Here is a 17106-nt window from a genome sequence, read left to right as displayed (position 1 = left end):
TAAGAATAAAGAAGTCAGAGCCTTTTGGTCCGACACCCAAGCCCACGGGTTGAAGGATTCGATCAACTATGGAGACGTGGCTCATACACTGACAAAGGTGAGCCAAGATATTCACTTTTTCAATATACTCAGAGCACTGACAGCATTAGATTCGATCCTTTGCGATCTTTGTCAACGCAAGCCCACAACGGCGTGATGCTTTTTTATGCCTCCAATCAGGTGGTACTCGGCTTTTTCCGTTACATGACGTTCAGACACGCTGGAATTCAACTTTTTTGATGCTTCGCCGAGCACGCCGGCTGAGAAATGTAATCGACAAATACTGCTGCGATCATGAATACTCGCAGCTCAAGGTTACCGACGTTGAATGGAGGCAAATTGACTACCTCGTTCATTTGACCAAACCGTTTTTTCAGTTCACCATGGCTCTGATGAAGACCAGAGACGTCACAATCCATAGTGTGTTCCTTGTGTATAGGAAACTACTGGAGCATATCGAACGGTCGAATCGAAGATTGAAGAGAAAGACAACACCCTGGAAGAAAGACATGTATGGCGCGTTGCTTGTGGCGAGGCAGAAGCTGAAAGAGTACTACGAAAAAACCTACCGCGACCACGGTTTTCTCTATGGCACTGGAACATTACTTGCCCCTCAGTATAAACTGAGTGCTTTTGATGATCGAGAGTACTCAACTTGCCATGAAGATACGTCAAAAAGGTACTGTGAATATTTGAGAGCATCTTTCACACAGTATCAGCAGCAGAACCCCGAGTTGCTATTCCGTACGGTCCAGCGATCTTCCAATTCGCATAGCACAGAGCTTGATCGGCTACTCGAGCCACCTGGTGCAGCGATTTTCCATGAAGGAGTAGAGTATGACGAAGTGGACCAGTATCTTCGCGAAGGCACGAGCAATCAGTACAACACACTAGAACAACTGACTGACCTCGAATAGCCAATGTCCCTGTGTCGCCGCGACTTTATTGGAAAGAACACGAGCGCGAATTCCCAGTGCTGTCTCGGCTCGCACGAGACTTGCTTTCAGTCCCTGCCACCGGCGCGGGTGTAGAAAGGCTCTTCAATAGCGCACGAGACATTTGTCATTATCGCCGAGGGTCTCTTCACGAAGGGACTATTCAAGACTTGATGATGTACATGTGCTCAGAAAAGCTCACACTAGAGGGACAGCAATTGATTCGTCTGGAGAAACCGTTGGAGAGCGAGAGCCAAGAGGCACTTGAAGAGGATGAAGCGTTGAAGGCAATCGAAGAGGATGCAGAGCCGATCAGCGACAATGAGGAGATTGAAGAGAGCGAGAATCTCGAGGGTAACTCTGAGCCAGAGGGGACATACCAAGTGGAGTGTACGGTGGTAGAGACCGGCCGGAGCTCTATACACAGACATATTCACGAACCTGAACAAGAAGAAGAGAGTATGGAGGAAGACGTGGTTGATTACGACGAAGCAGATTTACTTCCGCCTCCAATCATGCAATTGAGTGATAGAAGCCAGAAGAGATCTTCTGGTCGGGTAACAATGCCCTCCAGCAGACTGCGAGGTTACGAGGTATACTAGTCTTTAATAATTAGCCAATTTGATTTTTACAAGCCCTTCATGTTCCTTTCCAAATATTCTCAGCTAGAAGCTAGTAGTTACGCCATCGAAACAATTAGATAATCGAAAATTACTGCATAACTTAGTGTAAAATGATCAGTCAGCTTTTTTTGCTTTTTTGGGTAATCGCGGGTACCCATTTGGGTCTTGGGTTGGGTTTCCCGGATGACAACCCGCCCCCGGGTTTGCTGACTAAGACCCAACCCGGCCCATGGGCTGGGTTTTCGCGGGCGGGTTTGGGCGGTGGGCGGGTTTTGGCGAGGCCTAGGGCTGACAGTCAGTGTATCACGTGATAAACCAGGTCACATGGACACAGTTTCATATGTCGGGCAGACCTGCAGATCGCGACCCCTCCTCCCCTCGCCCGCCCAATCCTGCATTATCATAAGAAGCACCATCAACACAGTCTCTCATCGGCAATCACTACACCGAAATGCGTCTCGAAGAAATCTCGGAAAATTCAAAGCGCCTAATTAGTGCCATGAGGAGCCTTATCGACAGAGGAGAGACGAAGCACCTAAAAGGAAATCTAAGCGGGTGGCAGTATGGTGGGGAAACATTCATAGAAACGGTCGCTTCGCTGGAAAAAGGCATAAAGCAAGAACTTGAGTCTCAAAACATTCATGTTAGTAACCGATGTACTTGTTTTGATTCCATAATTGCTAATTAACCATCTCGTAGGTCGTCGGCTGCTCGGTGCGACATTTTTCTAAGGGGGCCAATATCAAGCCATCCGATTCTACGAAACAGTTATTGATCATCCCAATCAACGGAATCTCGACCCTTACTTGCGGCGGCCAACTACCAACGGAACTACCAACGGATACCTTTTGCTATATTGATGACCGGCCGACGCTTTCTGGGGATAACATTGATGTTATTTTTGTTGCATTTGAAACAAATAAGGATTCATAGTATAGTGAAAATGGGGCCTATCGATTTTGTATACGAACATGTTGTCTAAAAATGGAGAAACAGCTCTAACGTTGCCTCCCTGTGGAGCAATGCATCGTCGATATCCATAATATCGTTGTGATCATGAGGATTTTCAACCTTTTTGCTACCAGGCCGAAGGTACAAACCCGCGGAGGGTCAGAATGTTAGAGAACATCAAAGCCTTGGGAAGTGTTGATTAAGTGGAAATCTTGGAAAGGATCGAAATCTGTAGTTAGGTTGAAATCTTGGAAAGGATCGAAATCTGGAGTCGAGTTAAGATCTTGGGAAGGGTCGTAGTCTCCGATAGGAGGGGTGACCGGTTCTTCGTCTAGGCTCCGGACTGGGTTGATATTCTCGTGTGCAGGTTGATTTATTGGAGCATTGTCAGGGCTCGCATTAGCAGTGGCATCTGCTGTAGCACTAGCCTCGGCGTTGACCGTGGATGAAGAAGCTCGTGTACGTTTGCGCTGGCCCTGCACAGGCAATTCCTCGGTCGGTAAAGAATGTTTTCGACCATTCTTTTGCTCATATTCCACTTATTATTGGTAAGCTTTAGGACTTTACGCACAAGTTGGTTGACTAACCACGTTGTTGGCTGTAAATTGACAGGCACGTGGATAACCAGTTGGCCTTTTCTCTAGCAAGACTCGACCATTTCGAAGATTTGCGAATTTCCTCTGCCAATGAATGAAAATGCCGGTAAGACAAGTTTCGAAACTTGGAGAATACTTGGCTGAGGATCGCGCAGACATCGTGGCTTCCGTAAATCTCCCCAAATGAGTGATACTTCACGCCATACTTTATCGCCCTATGATTTTTCTCGTCGTTCCGGTTGATTGTTGTCAAGTATTCTTTGATCCTTCCTTTCGTACGGTTTTCGAAATCTTTCTCATTCAATACCAAAAATTTTGTGCGGGGCTGAGAATATGTTGTCTCTGCCCAAATCAAGTATCTCTCGGCATATAGGTATCTGGCCAGCCATCCACGAAACTTTTGGTAAATGGTGACACGACTCTCTGACAGCTCGATGTCAATCATGAAAAAGTCGTCCCCGATCCAATTATTGTCCTTGGCAGTTGCCACATGTTCGGTTAGATTCAAAAAATGGTGAATCACTTGGGACTGGGATTCAAGCCCTGTCATGAACTCGGAGATCTTATCTGAAGACTGTTGTGGATGGTCAAGCTGGTTGATACTCTCAACACATCTATCTTGGGTCTGTACAAAGCTCGCCTCCACGCAGACTTCAGAACGTGCTGGTGAGCGTGGTTGTGGATGATGAAGTTGAGGAGGTACTGAGGACGGGACATCGCGCGTCCATGGTCCATGTTGTGCATTTGTTGTGGTGATTCGGTATGCATGAGTTTCACCGTGATTTGGAGAGGGAGACGGTTGTATTTGTTGCGAAACGGGTGATTCCAGAATTTTCTCCAAACTGTCAAACGCAAGCTGCAATACTTGTCGGTGGTAGTACAGCAATTCTTGCGTATTGGTGCCGTATAGATTTTCTGTTAAGAACGTAGCCGCATCGATTATCTTGTCCATCGTCCGCATGATGGGCGACTGTTATGGTACAAGAGTAATGGGGTAGGGTTAGTAGGCCTTGGGAATGGAATGCTTGCTGATGTATCCTGAGGGAACCCTGTTTCTTGGCTCTGGCACCGGTGCCAGAGCCAAGAAACAGGGTTCCCCTCAGTAATCTGCCGACCGAAAGTACTCTGGCCAATTATGATGGTCCGAGCTGCCAATCTACTCATTGGCGCAGCGCTAAAAATATGTGGGATCTAGTCTGAAAGGAGCTATGGAGTAACAAAGGGCCTAGCACGAAGCAACTCCAGGCAAAACCAACGTCATGACTGCCCCATTTAGTATACAAAGCGCATCGGCATATAGACACGACAGGTCGAGAAAAAATGGTAAGGAGGTCATGGTCACGTGACCCACCAACAACAGGAACTTACTTCCAATACTCATTCCTTAGGGTAGATGACTTTACTATTGCTTCCTCTGAAGCTTTAGAGGCCATAATAGTGTTGTTGTCTAGAGAACCCTGATATAGAAAAGCTCGGTCATAGTAACCGAAGCGTAGATTCCCTTGGCTCTAGAGTAATCAGTAATACGACTCAAATGCCCAGCGCAGACAATAATTTACCAGGTACACTTCCAACTCTCCCTCCAACTCTCCCTCCAACTCTCTGTGTAGCCCATCTCTTACCATTGCTGGACATATTTTTAGCTATGAAAAAAAAAAGGGAATTCTTGTTTAGTCCCTGATAAGCCGTATCTGACAGCTCGTCACCAATCCATAAATAACCTACTTTGCCCAGAGCAATGTTCATCATATCAGAATTTCTTTCAACGCTCTCCTAAAGACATTTCTCGACATGGCAGACTCCCTTCTTAGTTACCTGACGACACGTAACCCAAATGTCCTCGCGTTCGCAAGACCGGCACCGAGCTTCACCTTTAATTCCGATTGGGATCCAATTGAGAACATAAGAGAATGGTCTGATTTCAACTACAATAACCTCCAACTACTGTTCAGGGATGAGTTGAGCCGCTCTGTGCCTCCGTTCAATACTACCGTCAGCTGTGAAAAGGGGGGCTATAACAAAATATTTGATGAACGGGGCCTCTCTGATCTCATATGCATGTCCATTATGGGTCCCGTATCGGCAGTGCTTCCCGATTCATTTACCACGTCTGGCGGAAGAGTTACGCAGCACCCTGGATGCGTCCCTGACTGGTCTGCTGGGAAGGAGGGGTCAGGAAGGTCTAAAGCTATTGTTCTTGGTGACACAAAATTCAACTGGTCATCAACCAACGCCTTCAATGTTATCCAGGGCGCGAAAAACAAGCTCTATGAAGATTCACCATCAGTTGATCTGGTGAGACCTATTGAGCAAGTCCAATATTATGGTGCTGTTTACGGATGTCGGTATGTGTATCTTATCAGCGACCAGGAGCTCGTGGTTATGCGGCTCCACTTGGCCTCGACCCACATTCGAACATCACCCAGACCTCAACGCACTCGCCCACCACCCTCGCATCAACGGGTGACGTCTTCTTCGACGATCTCTAAGCAGTTGACGGACATGTCTATTGATGAGTCTTGTTTTAAGGCTAGTATTGGACTTGTGGAATACAAGGAAATCCCTTGGAACGCGACTAGCGGCCTCACGATCAAGATGGCGTTGTATTGCCTTGTTCGTTTAGCAGACAAGTATGGAAATGATCTCAAACACGACTACCCCTCTTTGGCATCTAAAGTGGAGCCATCCGTTCCACAAAGTCTTTCGTCAACTACTATACCGAGTTCACAGCCGCGAAACCCCATACCAACAGCGAGCACTGTTGGCAGCACACCACAAACGAGCAACAACCCAGCAAGCAAATACTACACAACCACTCTTATATGGAACAAGACTCGGACTGCTTACATCTACAAAGCGAACGATGGCAAGTATGTTACTGATGATTCACCATCAAAGTGGCAGGTAATTGGAGACAAAATCTACAAATTCGAAGGATTTCCGCCATATCCGTGCTCGGATATACCCCGCTGATTTTCTTGCAATGAGGTTAAACTACTATTCAACATAGGATGGTGTGGCGGACTCCAATCAGCATGATACCTCCGTTCAACACGGTCTGGAACTTGGTTATATATGCATGATATGAAGACTTTACGTCCAGGCTTGACGCAACTTCTATGACGTTTTTCATCCCAATTTTCTATTTTTTTTCACTTATATGTACGTCCCGAGTCTTCACCATGTTTTTCTTTACTTACAGTTATATTAGAAAACAAGGTTTATGAAATTTTCATAACGCAGATTCCGAGACACACATTGTACTCGTTTTGCTTAGTGTGCTCTCTGCACAGATTGATTATTACGGACCCATATTTTTTGTTCCTTAGCTAGAAAGCTTTATCACCTAGTTATATTCTATTTTATATATAAAGCTGCTTTTGCCTGTATGCACTATAGCCATCATTTTCGCTCGCTAGTCATGGTGTAATAGACTGTGCAAACCGTTGTAGAGGGACTAAAACTAACAGGGAAAGATTTCCTATCTATCTCCATGGCCTTTGCTACATTGAACACTTCTCCTTCGTCACCATCTTCAATCTTGTTCTGGTGTTCTCATTTAAAGTACTTTGCAATGATCGTATGTGTTGTGAGAGACAAGCCAGCTTCGCCTTCATAATATAACTCAGTTTACGAAGCAAGAATTATGATAAGACCACTCGAGTTGCGTATAGAGTTAATGTATATCCGAAAAAATTAATATCCTGCCAGATTGTTTCTTTACAGAATTCGTATAAGAATATACGATTACATATGCCGGCTGTATAAATTAAACCACTCGGTTACGTAATCGCCGAGTAGACTCTGAATGGGAATGATCTTCTCTCACGGAATTAAAGTAAATTTCTCACTCCTACGCCCACAAAAGTACCATCACTTGGTTTCCGGTTTCAATGAGCGACTAGATCGTATATTCGCCTTGTACAGTCGAGGTAAGCTAATTTGAAATCATGCTTTGATGATCGCCTCTTACCGTCAAAGTAGCGTTTTTGTCTCATCGCTATCTAAAGAGCAATGATCTAGGATCTCTGTTCTCGTCATAATAATAAAAAAAAAAACAGCCTTCTTACAATTCGTTGTCTTAATCCTCCGCTATTCTAGATTTTTTTCCAAATTCGGCTCGACTAAGAATTGTTCCAGGCCTGTTTGCTGCGATAAAGGTTGAGCAAATCTTTCGCAAATTATCAAGTCCAGCATAGTCAGATTCCGTCTTCAATGACGTAAACCCCCACAAATGGGGCACTAAACAAAGTATGAAGCGAGAGTCCTCCAATTTCTCAATCACTCCAAATTGCGGCTCACAGCTAAATGTGATTGGCTGAGGTTGGGTTTTGTCTTCACCAAAGACTGCCCAAACTGACTCATACTGACATAAAGACCCACCCCGACGAATATGCCAGCAGAGGTCAGAGTTTGGGCAGATCGCTTCCAGAAAGGGGAAAATGGAATTCAAGGTCGGCATCGAAAAGCCTAGCATAGTTAGTAATTATAATCCAGGATCTGGGAAATATCAACGAAGACTGACCGTCAGGGCGATAAGTAACCTTCAACATAATTAATTCTAACATTTGGTTTTCTTCATCTAGAGACTGCCAGAGTGCATTATCAACAGAAGAAGTATGTTCAGAGCCGAAGTCGATAATTGAAGCTTGACGGTTGAAATGTATCAGATGGGAACGAAGATCTCGTGAGGAGGCTCTGGATACATGTCAACGACAATATGTAATATGACGACTTCTTTCTTACCGATTGAGGATGTGCAGAAAGACACGTTCACGTTCACCCTCTGATATCATGCTTAAAGGTCGAAGTCTTCCGCCACACACTCGGAAGGGCTGCTTCATAGAAAAAGTGTACGATTCGGAGAAATCGTATAGAACTGTATCGTAAATGTCATTGGGAAGTCGAAAATGGAAATCATGGATGTCGCCATGGGTTAAACCAATTCGATGCAGAGCATCTAGGCGACGAAGTCGGTCTTTGAGTAAAGAATGATACCACTGTTGCTCGAATGGGCTCAAAGTAATCACTCCAGGGGTGGTAAAAAATCTTTCAGACAGTGTTCTTAGAATAGTTAAGAAACTTTCAGACTGGTTATTATCAAGTTCACTAAGAACACGTCGAGAACGCAAGTCCGGTTTTATAGCCTCTACCACAATCGCTCGTTCGTGGTAATATCCAGAAGTAAATCGGGATTTTGGTATATCGGTGATCACTCCGTGAAATTGTGGGAAATAGATTCTTTCGCGTGCGGAACAGTATAGATCAATATGGCTGTATGCCCGAGCCTCCCGATAAAATCTGTCGAACTCATTCATAGCATCGTTGATTAGATCGGGAGTCAGCGGTACTCCAATACGATGAAGCTGTATTTTAGCGTCTTGCTCAGAATAGCAAGGAAACTGGTGTACGATTAATCGGAGCACGCGTATAAAGATCATCTCCACTTACGACTTTCGCGATATATTTTCTGTGTCCTCTGATGCGAAGCCAAAACACCTGTATTGTGTTCGCATTCGACACTCTTGACTTGTCGGCCTTGGTTCCTAGTTCCCAGCTGTTGTCTTCAGCATGGAAAGATCGGAATTTTTGCCCCTCAAGTTCGCTTGCTTTCAGTATGTCTGGACGACTGCCAGAGAAAAAAAAGGTTCATCCAGTTGACGTCTTCCCCCATGGCAGGCGTTCCGACTGATGCAATAAAATATAGAGATGATCCTGCACTCGCTTTGAAGTCAGTCGCGAAAACAGTTAACACGAGAATGTGTTGAAGTTGATGGATAAAGAAAGACGCCGCCAGAAATTCTGGTTGTCATGTGAGATCTTGTCATGTGAGATACACCCGTCTTATCCGCGTATTATGTCACCCATTCATTCCCATCTTTCCCTCCATCTTTCCCTCCATATCTTCCTTCATATCTCCTATCATGGTCAAGCCTGTTAGACAAAGGCCGTCACGCAAGCCACTTACCACTACACAGGCCTGGACAAAAGTAGAGACCACCGCCTACCGTCTTGGCGCTGCCGAGTATCTTGGAAACAAAGACTCCAACCGTATTTCCAAAGCATTTCTTTTGCTAAATCATCCGCCACAATCTACCAGTCACCGAAAATATCGACTCTTTCTTCTCCGGAAAGAAATATGCGGCCCTCAAGGCTTACGCTTGTGCGCCGTCGCGCTTGGCCATGACCATATCAGAGACATGAGTAATGGCCACCGTGATGCGCTCCTCGATAAGCTGGGCGAGATGAGACACCAGCCATTGATCAAAAACTCGTTGTTTCGCTCGGACGATACCCAAGAAGATGGACCATTGAATGGTAAGCATTGAACTTCTAGAATTACTTGATTGCCTAAGAAGAGTGACTGACGACAATAAGAACAAATGAACCAAGCAAAACAAATTGCTCCAGGTGACGATTACGGGTGTTCGCCATGCTCGAATTCAAATGGGACCACCACCCCTCGATACTTACTTACAGTCATTAGCGAAAACAACTTCCACCCCAGACAATCACTTTCAACTTCAGGGCCCCACTGCCAAGACTTTAGTTCGTTCCTTTTATTTAGCCTTATGGTTATGATCATATAATTACTTCGTGTTGTAAGCATATCTATTTTGACCATCTGTATCGTCGTCCATGTACTTATGCATATATGCTGGCACTACAGAGCGTGACCGGGGTTCATATTTAGCTCTCGTTTAAGGTTGTGTAGGCATTCATGTTTCTTTAGATAATAGCGCCCTGAAATTCATTGTAGAACAATATATTAGTCTGCATTTCAGTGAACCCCGTTGTTTTTGCAAAGACCGACATGTCCCGTATGAATCACCTTTTCTACATTTGCCCAGAATTACACTGGCAACTATTTATATACGACGCCTCAGCTGGCGTATGATTGTACTTGGATTAATGATGATATACCTATAGCTTTCATAAATAAACTTTTGCTCGAGAGTGGACGAAGAGTCTCAAGTTTGCATATATTCTATGTTGGTATAGAGAAACAACATAGATCACAACTCCTATCTAGCTGATCCCCACGACACTTTTACTTGACCTTCCTACTCGGCTTTGCTTTGTTCCTTCTTGTGTTCCATTGGCGGTTGCGGCTGAGGTGTGCTCGTGTGTGTTTCTGAATTCTCTCACGAATGATCCTCCTGACTAGATATCTTTTTGGGCGTAGAAGGCCCAGAATATTGTCCCAAAGAGGATGCTTCAAGACCACCTTTAAGACGTTTGCTGTGATTCTCACTGCAATATCCTTTCGACCCATAAGGTACTGTATGATGCCCAGCCCACTCCCCAAGTTCGCCGCGGCAGATTCCAAGACCTTACTCGTGATTATGACTTCGTTCCCCTCGCTGTCAAGGAAATCCACAAGAAGTCTAATGATTGCCAATCCGCTTCTCCCATTACTTGCAGCAGATTGCACAACTTCATTGGTGATCCGTATTTCCCCCTTCTTCGTTCAATTAGAAGTTCCATGATTGCGAATCCACTCTCCTCGTTGGCAGCAGCCTTTTGCAAAACACTATCAGTGATATCGATTTCATCTCCTTTTCGATCCAGGAGAAATTTCATGACTGCGAACTGACTGGCTGCAGCTTTTTCCAAAACATCATTTGTGATCTGGATATTTGAATCTTCCAGAAGGAAGAACGCGATATCTTCCAGTCCCCACCTCGCTACCCAGAAGAAAGGCATTGGCTCATGTGCATAGCAATAGTATCGGAGCGGTGGTTCCACGGAACCAATCCACACCGATGCCTGTTTCAGACAACAGAGGCTACCCGCCAGGCGGAGAAAATGAGGCTTTAACCCGCGTGTGTGACGCATATGCTCAATCCAATAGGTTGCGGAATATCTCAAAAATGTATCGTTCTCAGTGCAAGGCTCTGCACCCGTGCGGAGTTGGCATGAACTCTTCTGGATTTCCTCGTGCAAGTAAGCCACACAAATTTCCGAAAGGGCTCGATTTGCTTCTTGGTGCTGGACACATCCTTGCCGTACCATACTCTCTGGTCGCTCAACCTCTCTTTTGATGAGAAACTCCCTAGCTGTTTGGTGAATGAGGTAGATTTTGGAGTTGTTGGTGAAAATAAACAGTCCGCATAATTGCCGAAGCTTCTCATCTAAATTCATTGAATCTAACCCACAATTCTGTGTCGTTCGTGGCTTTGAGCTGGTAGCAATGCCTAACGCCATGGCCATCTCTCCTATTGTCAGAGGACGACGTGCCGCCACGATAATTTCCAATATCTTCTTGACTGTATCCCATTGATCGCGTGGGACTCGCGAGAGAATCTTTTCATATGCTGAATTCACAGAAGGCGGTATCGGTATCTGTGCAATCGAAACCTCAGCAGGCCGAAGGCTGCGCTTGAAAGTGGTACAGATATCATCAATGGCTAGGTGTAGCCAGAGATATGTACGGTTTTCCATTTGAAGTAGCTGCTGTTCGATTCGACGATGAAGCTCTGGCGACAGTGGTACTGTTTCAGCTAGTTTTCTCACCCAAGTCCTCACTACCAGATCAATCTCCTCATGGATTTGGTCATTCTGTTCTTCCCCCTTAATATGTATATGGGGAAAAGAATCGTTGATTACTCGAAAGTGATCCTGTATATGATCGTAAGGACGGCTGGTGACCAGGAATTTCAAACATGTTTGCTCTGTCGAAGAAGATGGCTGGCGATGAAACGCTTGGAGCTTTTCAATTAATCCGCGTTGATCCGTTTCGCGGCATTCGTCAAGTGCATCGAATACGCAAATGGTCTTGCACGACATGTCGGCTGATGTTGCCGCCATCAAAATCCGCCAAAGCTCGTCAACTTCTTGTCTAAGTGTCTCCCCGTTCTTTTCCCAGGCCGGAATGGCATGTGTCAATAGATCAGAATGCTGGCTAAATAGCTGATGAAGTACCGAACATAGCGCCGTAGCAAGATTGTTCTGTTCATCATTGTCCTTGAAAAAAAAGTAATATATTCTCACAGCTTGATGAGAGGTCTCTGGGTGACCATCAATTATCGATCTGGCGAGGACAGATTTTCCGCAGCCTGGGTCAGCCGACACCCAGAGAAGATCGTTGCAGTTGCTCTTCCACCAACGGATGTATTCAGAGCTCTCGAAAGCCCATCGACAGGTTCCCTCAGCACGTTGAGGGTTTATATTCTTTTGCTCCGCGTAGTTAACGACCTTGAATACTTGGTAACAAAGGCGCTGTTGATCCGTTAAGACTCTCGCTTTCTGTTCTCTAAAGTGCCGTTCGTTCTGACTGTATGCTTGATCTAAGCGATATTGGATGCCTTTCAGCTCCTCTAAGTAATGCCTATGTCAATAATTGATGACAAAATGGTTGGAAGACTGCGCTAGACTAACCAGACACAACAGCACTTAACCTCTCCTCGGCTTCAATTCTGTTGAGAGGAATTCTCTGTAGCAGATCCTTTGTATATGCAGCTGCCACCATAGCTGCATGCCCTTGCCACTCTTTGTTCTTGTGCGAGTCAGAGTAGTCGCAGATACCCCTGATGACCAGACATGGGAAAGTATTCATCAGCCCCGCGGCTTCCATTTCGAAACAGAGGACGTCTTTCTCGGCGGCAAGCCGATCTCGAATCAAAGCATTCTTCATGAGCTGATTGCCAGAAGCAATCACGCCATAGTGAATCGCAGGGTTATCCTCGTCGTCAGCCCGCTCGTTTCGCAGTACCAGCGTGGAAGAATCAACCGCACACATAGCACAGCCAGCCTGGTGATGGATAACTTCGGGAAGAAACAGCCTATCGGTGATTGGTTCTGGCCGTTTGTACTTCCGACAAAGTCTCATGTTCTTCCCAAAAATTCTGTTAATGGCTTCTTCAAGCTGATGCCCTTTTATCTCATATTGAGCTCGAATACCCACTATTGCAGCGCGCAAAATAGCCGGTGGCTGGTTTAAGAACCGTGTGTGCTGAAAACTTTGGTCCTGAATCGACTTGCCGAAATCGTATTGAAACACACCACTATCACCATCGCGAGGCGCACTGACCACAACATCGCCCAACCGAATATCATGGCTCTCGCTTGGTACACCCCCGCCAATCCCGACCATGAGGCCGATCCTGACGTTGTGGAAACTGTTGAGCATGTTTGTCGCTACACTAGCGGCAGAAGCTGTTCCATATTCACCATCGGGTAAGACGGCGATGACGACGTTGTGTTCTCCCATCTTGCCCAACGCATAGTCGTTGGTATCGTTTGGCGACACAAAGCGGGGTTTGTCGTGCTTCTCATCGAGGAATACTTGCGCGGAAACATATTCTACGGGCAAGGCGCAGATCCAGCCTACGGTGTAATTCGCAGGATCCGACAAGGCTTCAACGTGAGAAAGATTCGGAGAATGAGTCACCCGCGTGACCTTTCGAAGGTTCTGACTGGTGTGCAAAAGAGGCCTAACTCAAGCGGATAAGATATACCAGTATGAATGAGCAAAGGAGAGCGGAGGGGGCTTGAGAGAAAGAAGAAGCGCTGTGAGGAAGAGGGCAAACGTTTGCCAACCGGAGAGGCTCAGCCTTATGATGAACACGACGTGCAGCGGGCAACGGGGGCCGGCGGTTAGAGAAGAGACGCGATTGGCAGGAGGATGGAAGCAAAGAAATCAAAATCAGCCTTGGTAGAGAAATCCGACCCCAGTGATATTCCATGAAGTCCCCTTCCTGGAGAAGTCTGTTCTGCTGTATTGGCAACGGAGCGCGCCGCACCGAAACCCCCTCAAGGCCAAGTTTCGTAGACCCACTATCACCGAAGGTGCACTAATAACAAATCAACCCCGCCTTGACGTCCCTGTGTAGGCCACGTGACTTATGGTGGTATGGAAATACCATGATCCGCGCTATCAAACCAGAATATCATATGGAATTTTTGGGGACAAGGACGCACTATTCCGTGATAAGGGAAACGTCAGCATCTAGTCTTCGAATCATGAGGGTTGTCACAACTCTACGTCCTTGGCATAAGTCAAGACCCCAACAACACAGCGGGAATCAAAAAACTGTTCGAATTATATGCAACGGAAAAAATTGAACTACTATGATCGTAATCTGACATTAATAAGTTGATGCGGTTTAAGGGATATATATTCATGGAAGCAGTAATTTGAGGGCGGCAACTATCGATTGATCTTCATAGCCAAAGGCCCTGCAAGTTAGACATAACGTATGTTGTCTAATAGTGAGGACACAATCAAAAATTATGCCTCCCAATGTTGAGTACAACTGCCATGATAATTTCGCTGTAAATTACAAATCAATACACCCAGGAGGGAACCTGTATTGATGTGCGTTGAATAAATATTAGCACTAGTGCCTTGGCAGTGGGGCCCGAGGAAAGAAAACGAGTCTTTAGGGAGGAAGCTGTTTTCGCTATCGACTGTATCAACAATGCTGAGGCCGATCGTTCAATTGCTTCGGTCGGGGAACTAGTGAGCTCAGAGTCCAGATGGTCCCTTCCCGATGACTCTCATACTATGGAAAACAGAGAAACTGCAAGGTTCATTGTGAGTTCAAAACTCTGCTTGTTTATCATACCTCTAATTGGGTCCAACAGCAACTGTACCATATTGCCACGCAGATCAATACTTCACGCCAGTGTCAAACATCCCACAGAACGAAGGACAAGATGATATTCTCTCGAGCAATTAGTAGGTCGAAGTCTATGCAAATCAATACAGCGGCCTTGAGTGTAGCATTTGCACAATACATGCAAATGATAAAATTAGCTCATTCAAACGAGGATCCAAAGCCTAACCTGGTAGTTCAAACACACAATTATTCCCAGTTTCCAAAAAAGTCTTAGCGCCCCCCACCAAAACATAAAGAACTCATTGACAAATCTCATGTTTGTACCGTTTTCTATCACAAGAGTACCCCGTCACTTCACCCTGCAACGACTACCTAGAAACCAACCCTGACTTTGTCATATTGGCACATCAAATCACGGCTGATATTCCATTTCAACCATACTAATGTTGCTTGATAAATACCGAGTTACCATGCCTCGAATTCGATCTCGTACAGTTTCAATAGAAGAGACTGATAGAAGCCGGTTAGTGTAGAAAAGATTGTTTTCTAGGCTTATTTACCCATCACAAGTGTCTTGCCGTGTTCATCCCTGACGATAGAGGACTTTGCTATTGCCTCACCTGAAAATTCAGAGGCAATTATAGCATCGTAGTCCGGAATGCCCTCGTATAGCAAGACTCGGTCGTGGCTACTTAAGGATAGATTACCGTGGTCTTGCTCGACCCTCTCGATATAGATCGAGATGCTCAGGACCTAAGGAAAGTCAGTATGAGTTATCAGCTTGTTTTTTAACCTAGCTCACATGGCCATTTTTTGAAGGGTCATGTTTCAGTAGCCTATTGAGGAGGTGTTCTGAGGATATGGCAAAGTCTGCCCAGTTAGGACTTTCCGAATGGATAGATTAGCTTTAGCCTACCAAGCTCTTCGACCTGCCAGATAAGGTGAATCCGCCGAATATGCATTGTGCGGGTGTTGTAGCCATGTATTAGCATCGAAATATAGGGAGTCACGGCGGCCAGGCCGGCGTCGCTAGCTATAAGAATAACATTTTCGTATTCCTCCACTGAGTAGGTGATACCGTGGGGCCCGGTCCATAGCGCCATCAAAGACAATGAGCTAGCTGCGTCAATAGCCCTCGCTTGCCGATAAAGGGAGGCAGATTGTCCTTTCTGGGGCTGTAGTAGTAATTCAAACGTCTCTTGCTTTTCAGGTGCCCATGAGGTAACTGTCAATGGATGGCTTTGCATCCAAGATCCAAGGCTAACTGATGGTAACCAGATATTAATATACTGTCCAGGCAGTACTTTCACTGGCCTTGGGAGTGTAAGCTTTATCGTGACTGAGGTATTTCTCATTATAGCGGCGGGTTGGCAGGTCACGATAGCACGTGGGGATCCACGACCAGAGAATAAACCGTTTTGATATAGAACTGTGAGGAACTGCATTGTGAGTGTAGTTGCAAAACATCCTAGTGTTAGATAAACATAAAACCTAGGGAAGAGATGTGTTGTAGGGACATGTTGCCATATCCCATAAAAGCCTAAGACAGCAAGAGCTTGATGTAGACGGAGAAAGACCTCATATGATAGCTTTCGAACTGTAGGAAGCGACAGCAGCACCAAAAGTCCCAAGCTCGCACCTCCCTGGTTATCCACCTGGTTAATAATGCTTAAATAGTTCGGCAAAATCGCTCACAATTACTGGTGACCAGCCAAGAGAATTGAATATTGTTCTTTCCGGGGCTTGCTCCAGAAATGAGGCTCCAATATGAAGCAGAAGCAGTCCAGTACTCATCCAGCCCATTGAACGATGTAGACGTCGAAGGTTGCCGAGAGATAAACCTAGAATGTCTGCGAGATAACTCAGGTGAATCGAACTCAAGGGTAGTAATAAATTAATTAACGATAGAACCCCCGCGCTATTCCTCACTCCTGTTAAAGAGCGGTCTTGGAACAATATAATGACCACGTGTGTGGTGATATAAGTGATATGAATAAGGCTGATTCCTCGGCTCCAGGGCCCGATCAGCCTATAACGACCAAGAACATATGGGTATGTGATATGACGTGCAACGAAGATTTGGAAAGAAGTCTTCCCTAAAAGCAGTATTTGCCAGAGCTTCATAAGTATGAGAAGTAGTATCTGCCGGAGCTTCAGAAGTATGAGAAGAAGGACCATCGAGCCTGCGATGATCGCGTAAATAGATGTCGGCTGCATATCTTATATGAATTTTTAGCGCCAGACTGACGATCAAGGAATAGTTCAAGAACGGACAGAATCAAAGCGAGACGATTTCTACTTGATGTATTCACAGGTGACCAAAAACGGGTCCCTGTACCGGGGTTGTTTAGATTGTATAGCGACGGCCTTCAAGACCTACCCCGCGGCATGAAAGTGG

At 45.6% G+C, this 17106-nt stretch overlaps 6 protein-coding genes across 6 annotated transcripts; 3 read left to right on the top strand and 3 right to left on the bottom strand.

Moving 5' to 3' along the window:
* Window positions 1–2021: 2021 nt before the first annotated feature.
* On the top strand, window positions 2022–2530 carry N7506_000065 (uncharacterized protein; the record flags this gene model as incomplete). Its single annotated transcript, XM_056949361.1, has 2 exons — window positions 2022–2240; window positions 2297–2530. Coding segments are annotated over 2 exons (453 nt in total), but the record flags the coding sequence as incomplete, so codon positions are not given.
* A 185-nt stretch (window positions 2531–2715) lies between these two features.
* On the bottom strand, window positions 2716–4105 carry N7506_000064 (uncharacterized protein; the record flags this gene model as incomplete). The annotated part of the gene is made up of 2 exons (XM_056949360.1): window positions 2716–3086; window positions 3136–4105. The coding sequence occupies 2 exons, from the start codon at window positions 4103–4105 to the stop codon at window positions 2716–2718; spliced, it is 1341 nt and encodes a 446-aa protein (XP_056815275.1).
* Window positions 4106–4935: 830 nt separating this feature from the next.
* On the top strand, window positions 4936–6117 carry N7506_000063 (uncharacterized protein; the record flags this gene model as incomplete). The annotated part of the gene is made up of 1 exon (XM_056949359.1): window positions 4936–6117. One exon carries the CDS (start codon window positions 4936–4938, stop codon window positions 6115–6117), a length of 1182 nt encoding a protein of 393 aa, XP_056815274.1.
* A 2951-nt stretch (window positions 6118–9068) lies between these two features.
* Window positions 9069–9348, top strand: N7506_000062 (uncharacterized protein; the record flags this gene model as incomplete). The annotated part of the gene is made up of 2 exons (XM_056949358.1): window positions 9069–9195; window positions 9245–9348. The coding sequence occupies 2 exons, from the start codon at window positions 9069–9071 to the stop codon at window positions 9346–9348; spliced, it is 231 nt and encodes a 76-aa protein (XP_056815273.1).
* Window positions 9349–10488: 1140 nt separating this feature from the next.
* On the bottom strand, window positions 10489–13558 carry N7506_000061 (uncharacterized protein; the record flags this gene model as incomplete). The annotated part of the gene is made up of 2 exons (XM_056949357.1): window positions 10489–12464; window positions 12526–13558. Coding segments are annotated over 2 exons (3009 nt in total), but the record flags the coding sequence as incomplete, so codon positions are not given.
* A 1562-nt stretch (window positions 13559–15120) lies between these two features.
* Window positions 15121–16925, bottom strand: N7506_000060 (cell surface metalloreductase (FreA); the record flags this gene model as incomplete). Its single annotated transcript, XM_056949356.1, has 5 exons — window positions 15121–15218; window positions 15269–15461; window positions 15511–15560; window positions 15625–16351; window positions 16404–16925. 5 exons carry the CDS (start codon window positions 16923–16925, stop codon window positions 15121–15123), a joined length of 1590 nt encoding a protein of 529 aa, XP_056815271.1.
* Window positions 16926–17106: the final 181 nt, after the last annotated feature.

The sequence above is a fragment of the Penicillium brevicompactum genome (genome assembly GCF_028827555.1).
Source record: "Penicillium brevicompactum strain IBT 35665 chromosome Unknown utg000001l_segment0_segment0, whole genome shotgun sequence".
Classification (NCBI taxonomy): domain Eukaryota; kingdom Fungi; phylum Ascomycota; class Eurotiomycetes; order Eurotiales; family Aspergillaceae; genus Penicillium; species Penicillium brevicompactum.
The sequence above is the reverse complement of the archived record's forward strand: the minus strand, read 5'-3'. Positions and strand labels throughout refer to the sequence as shown.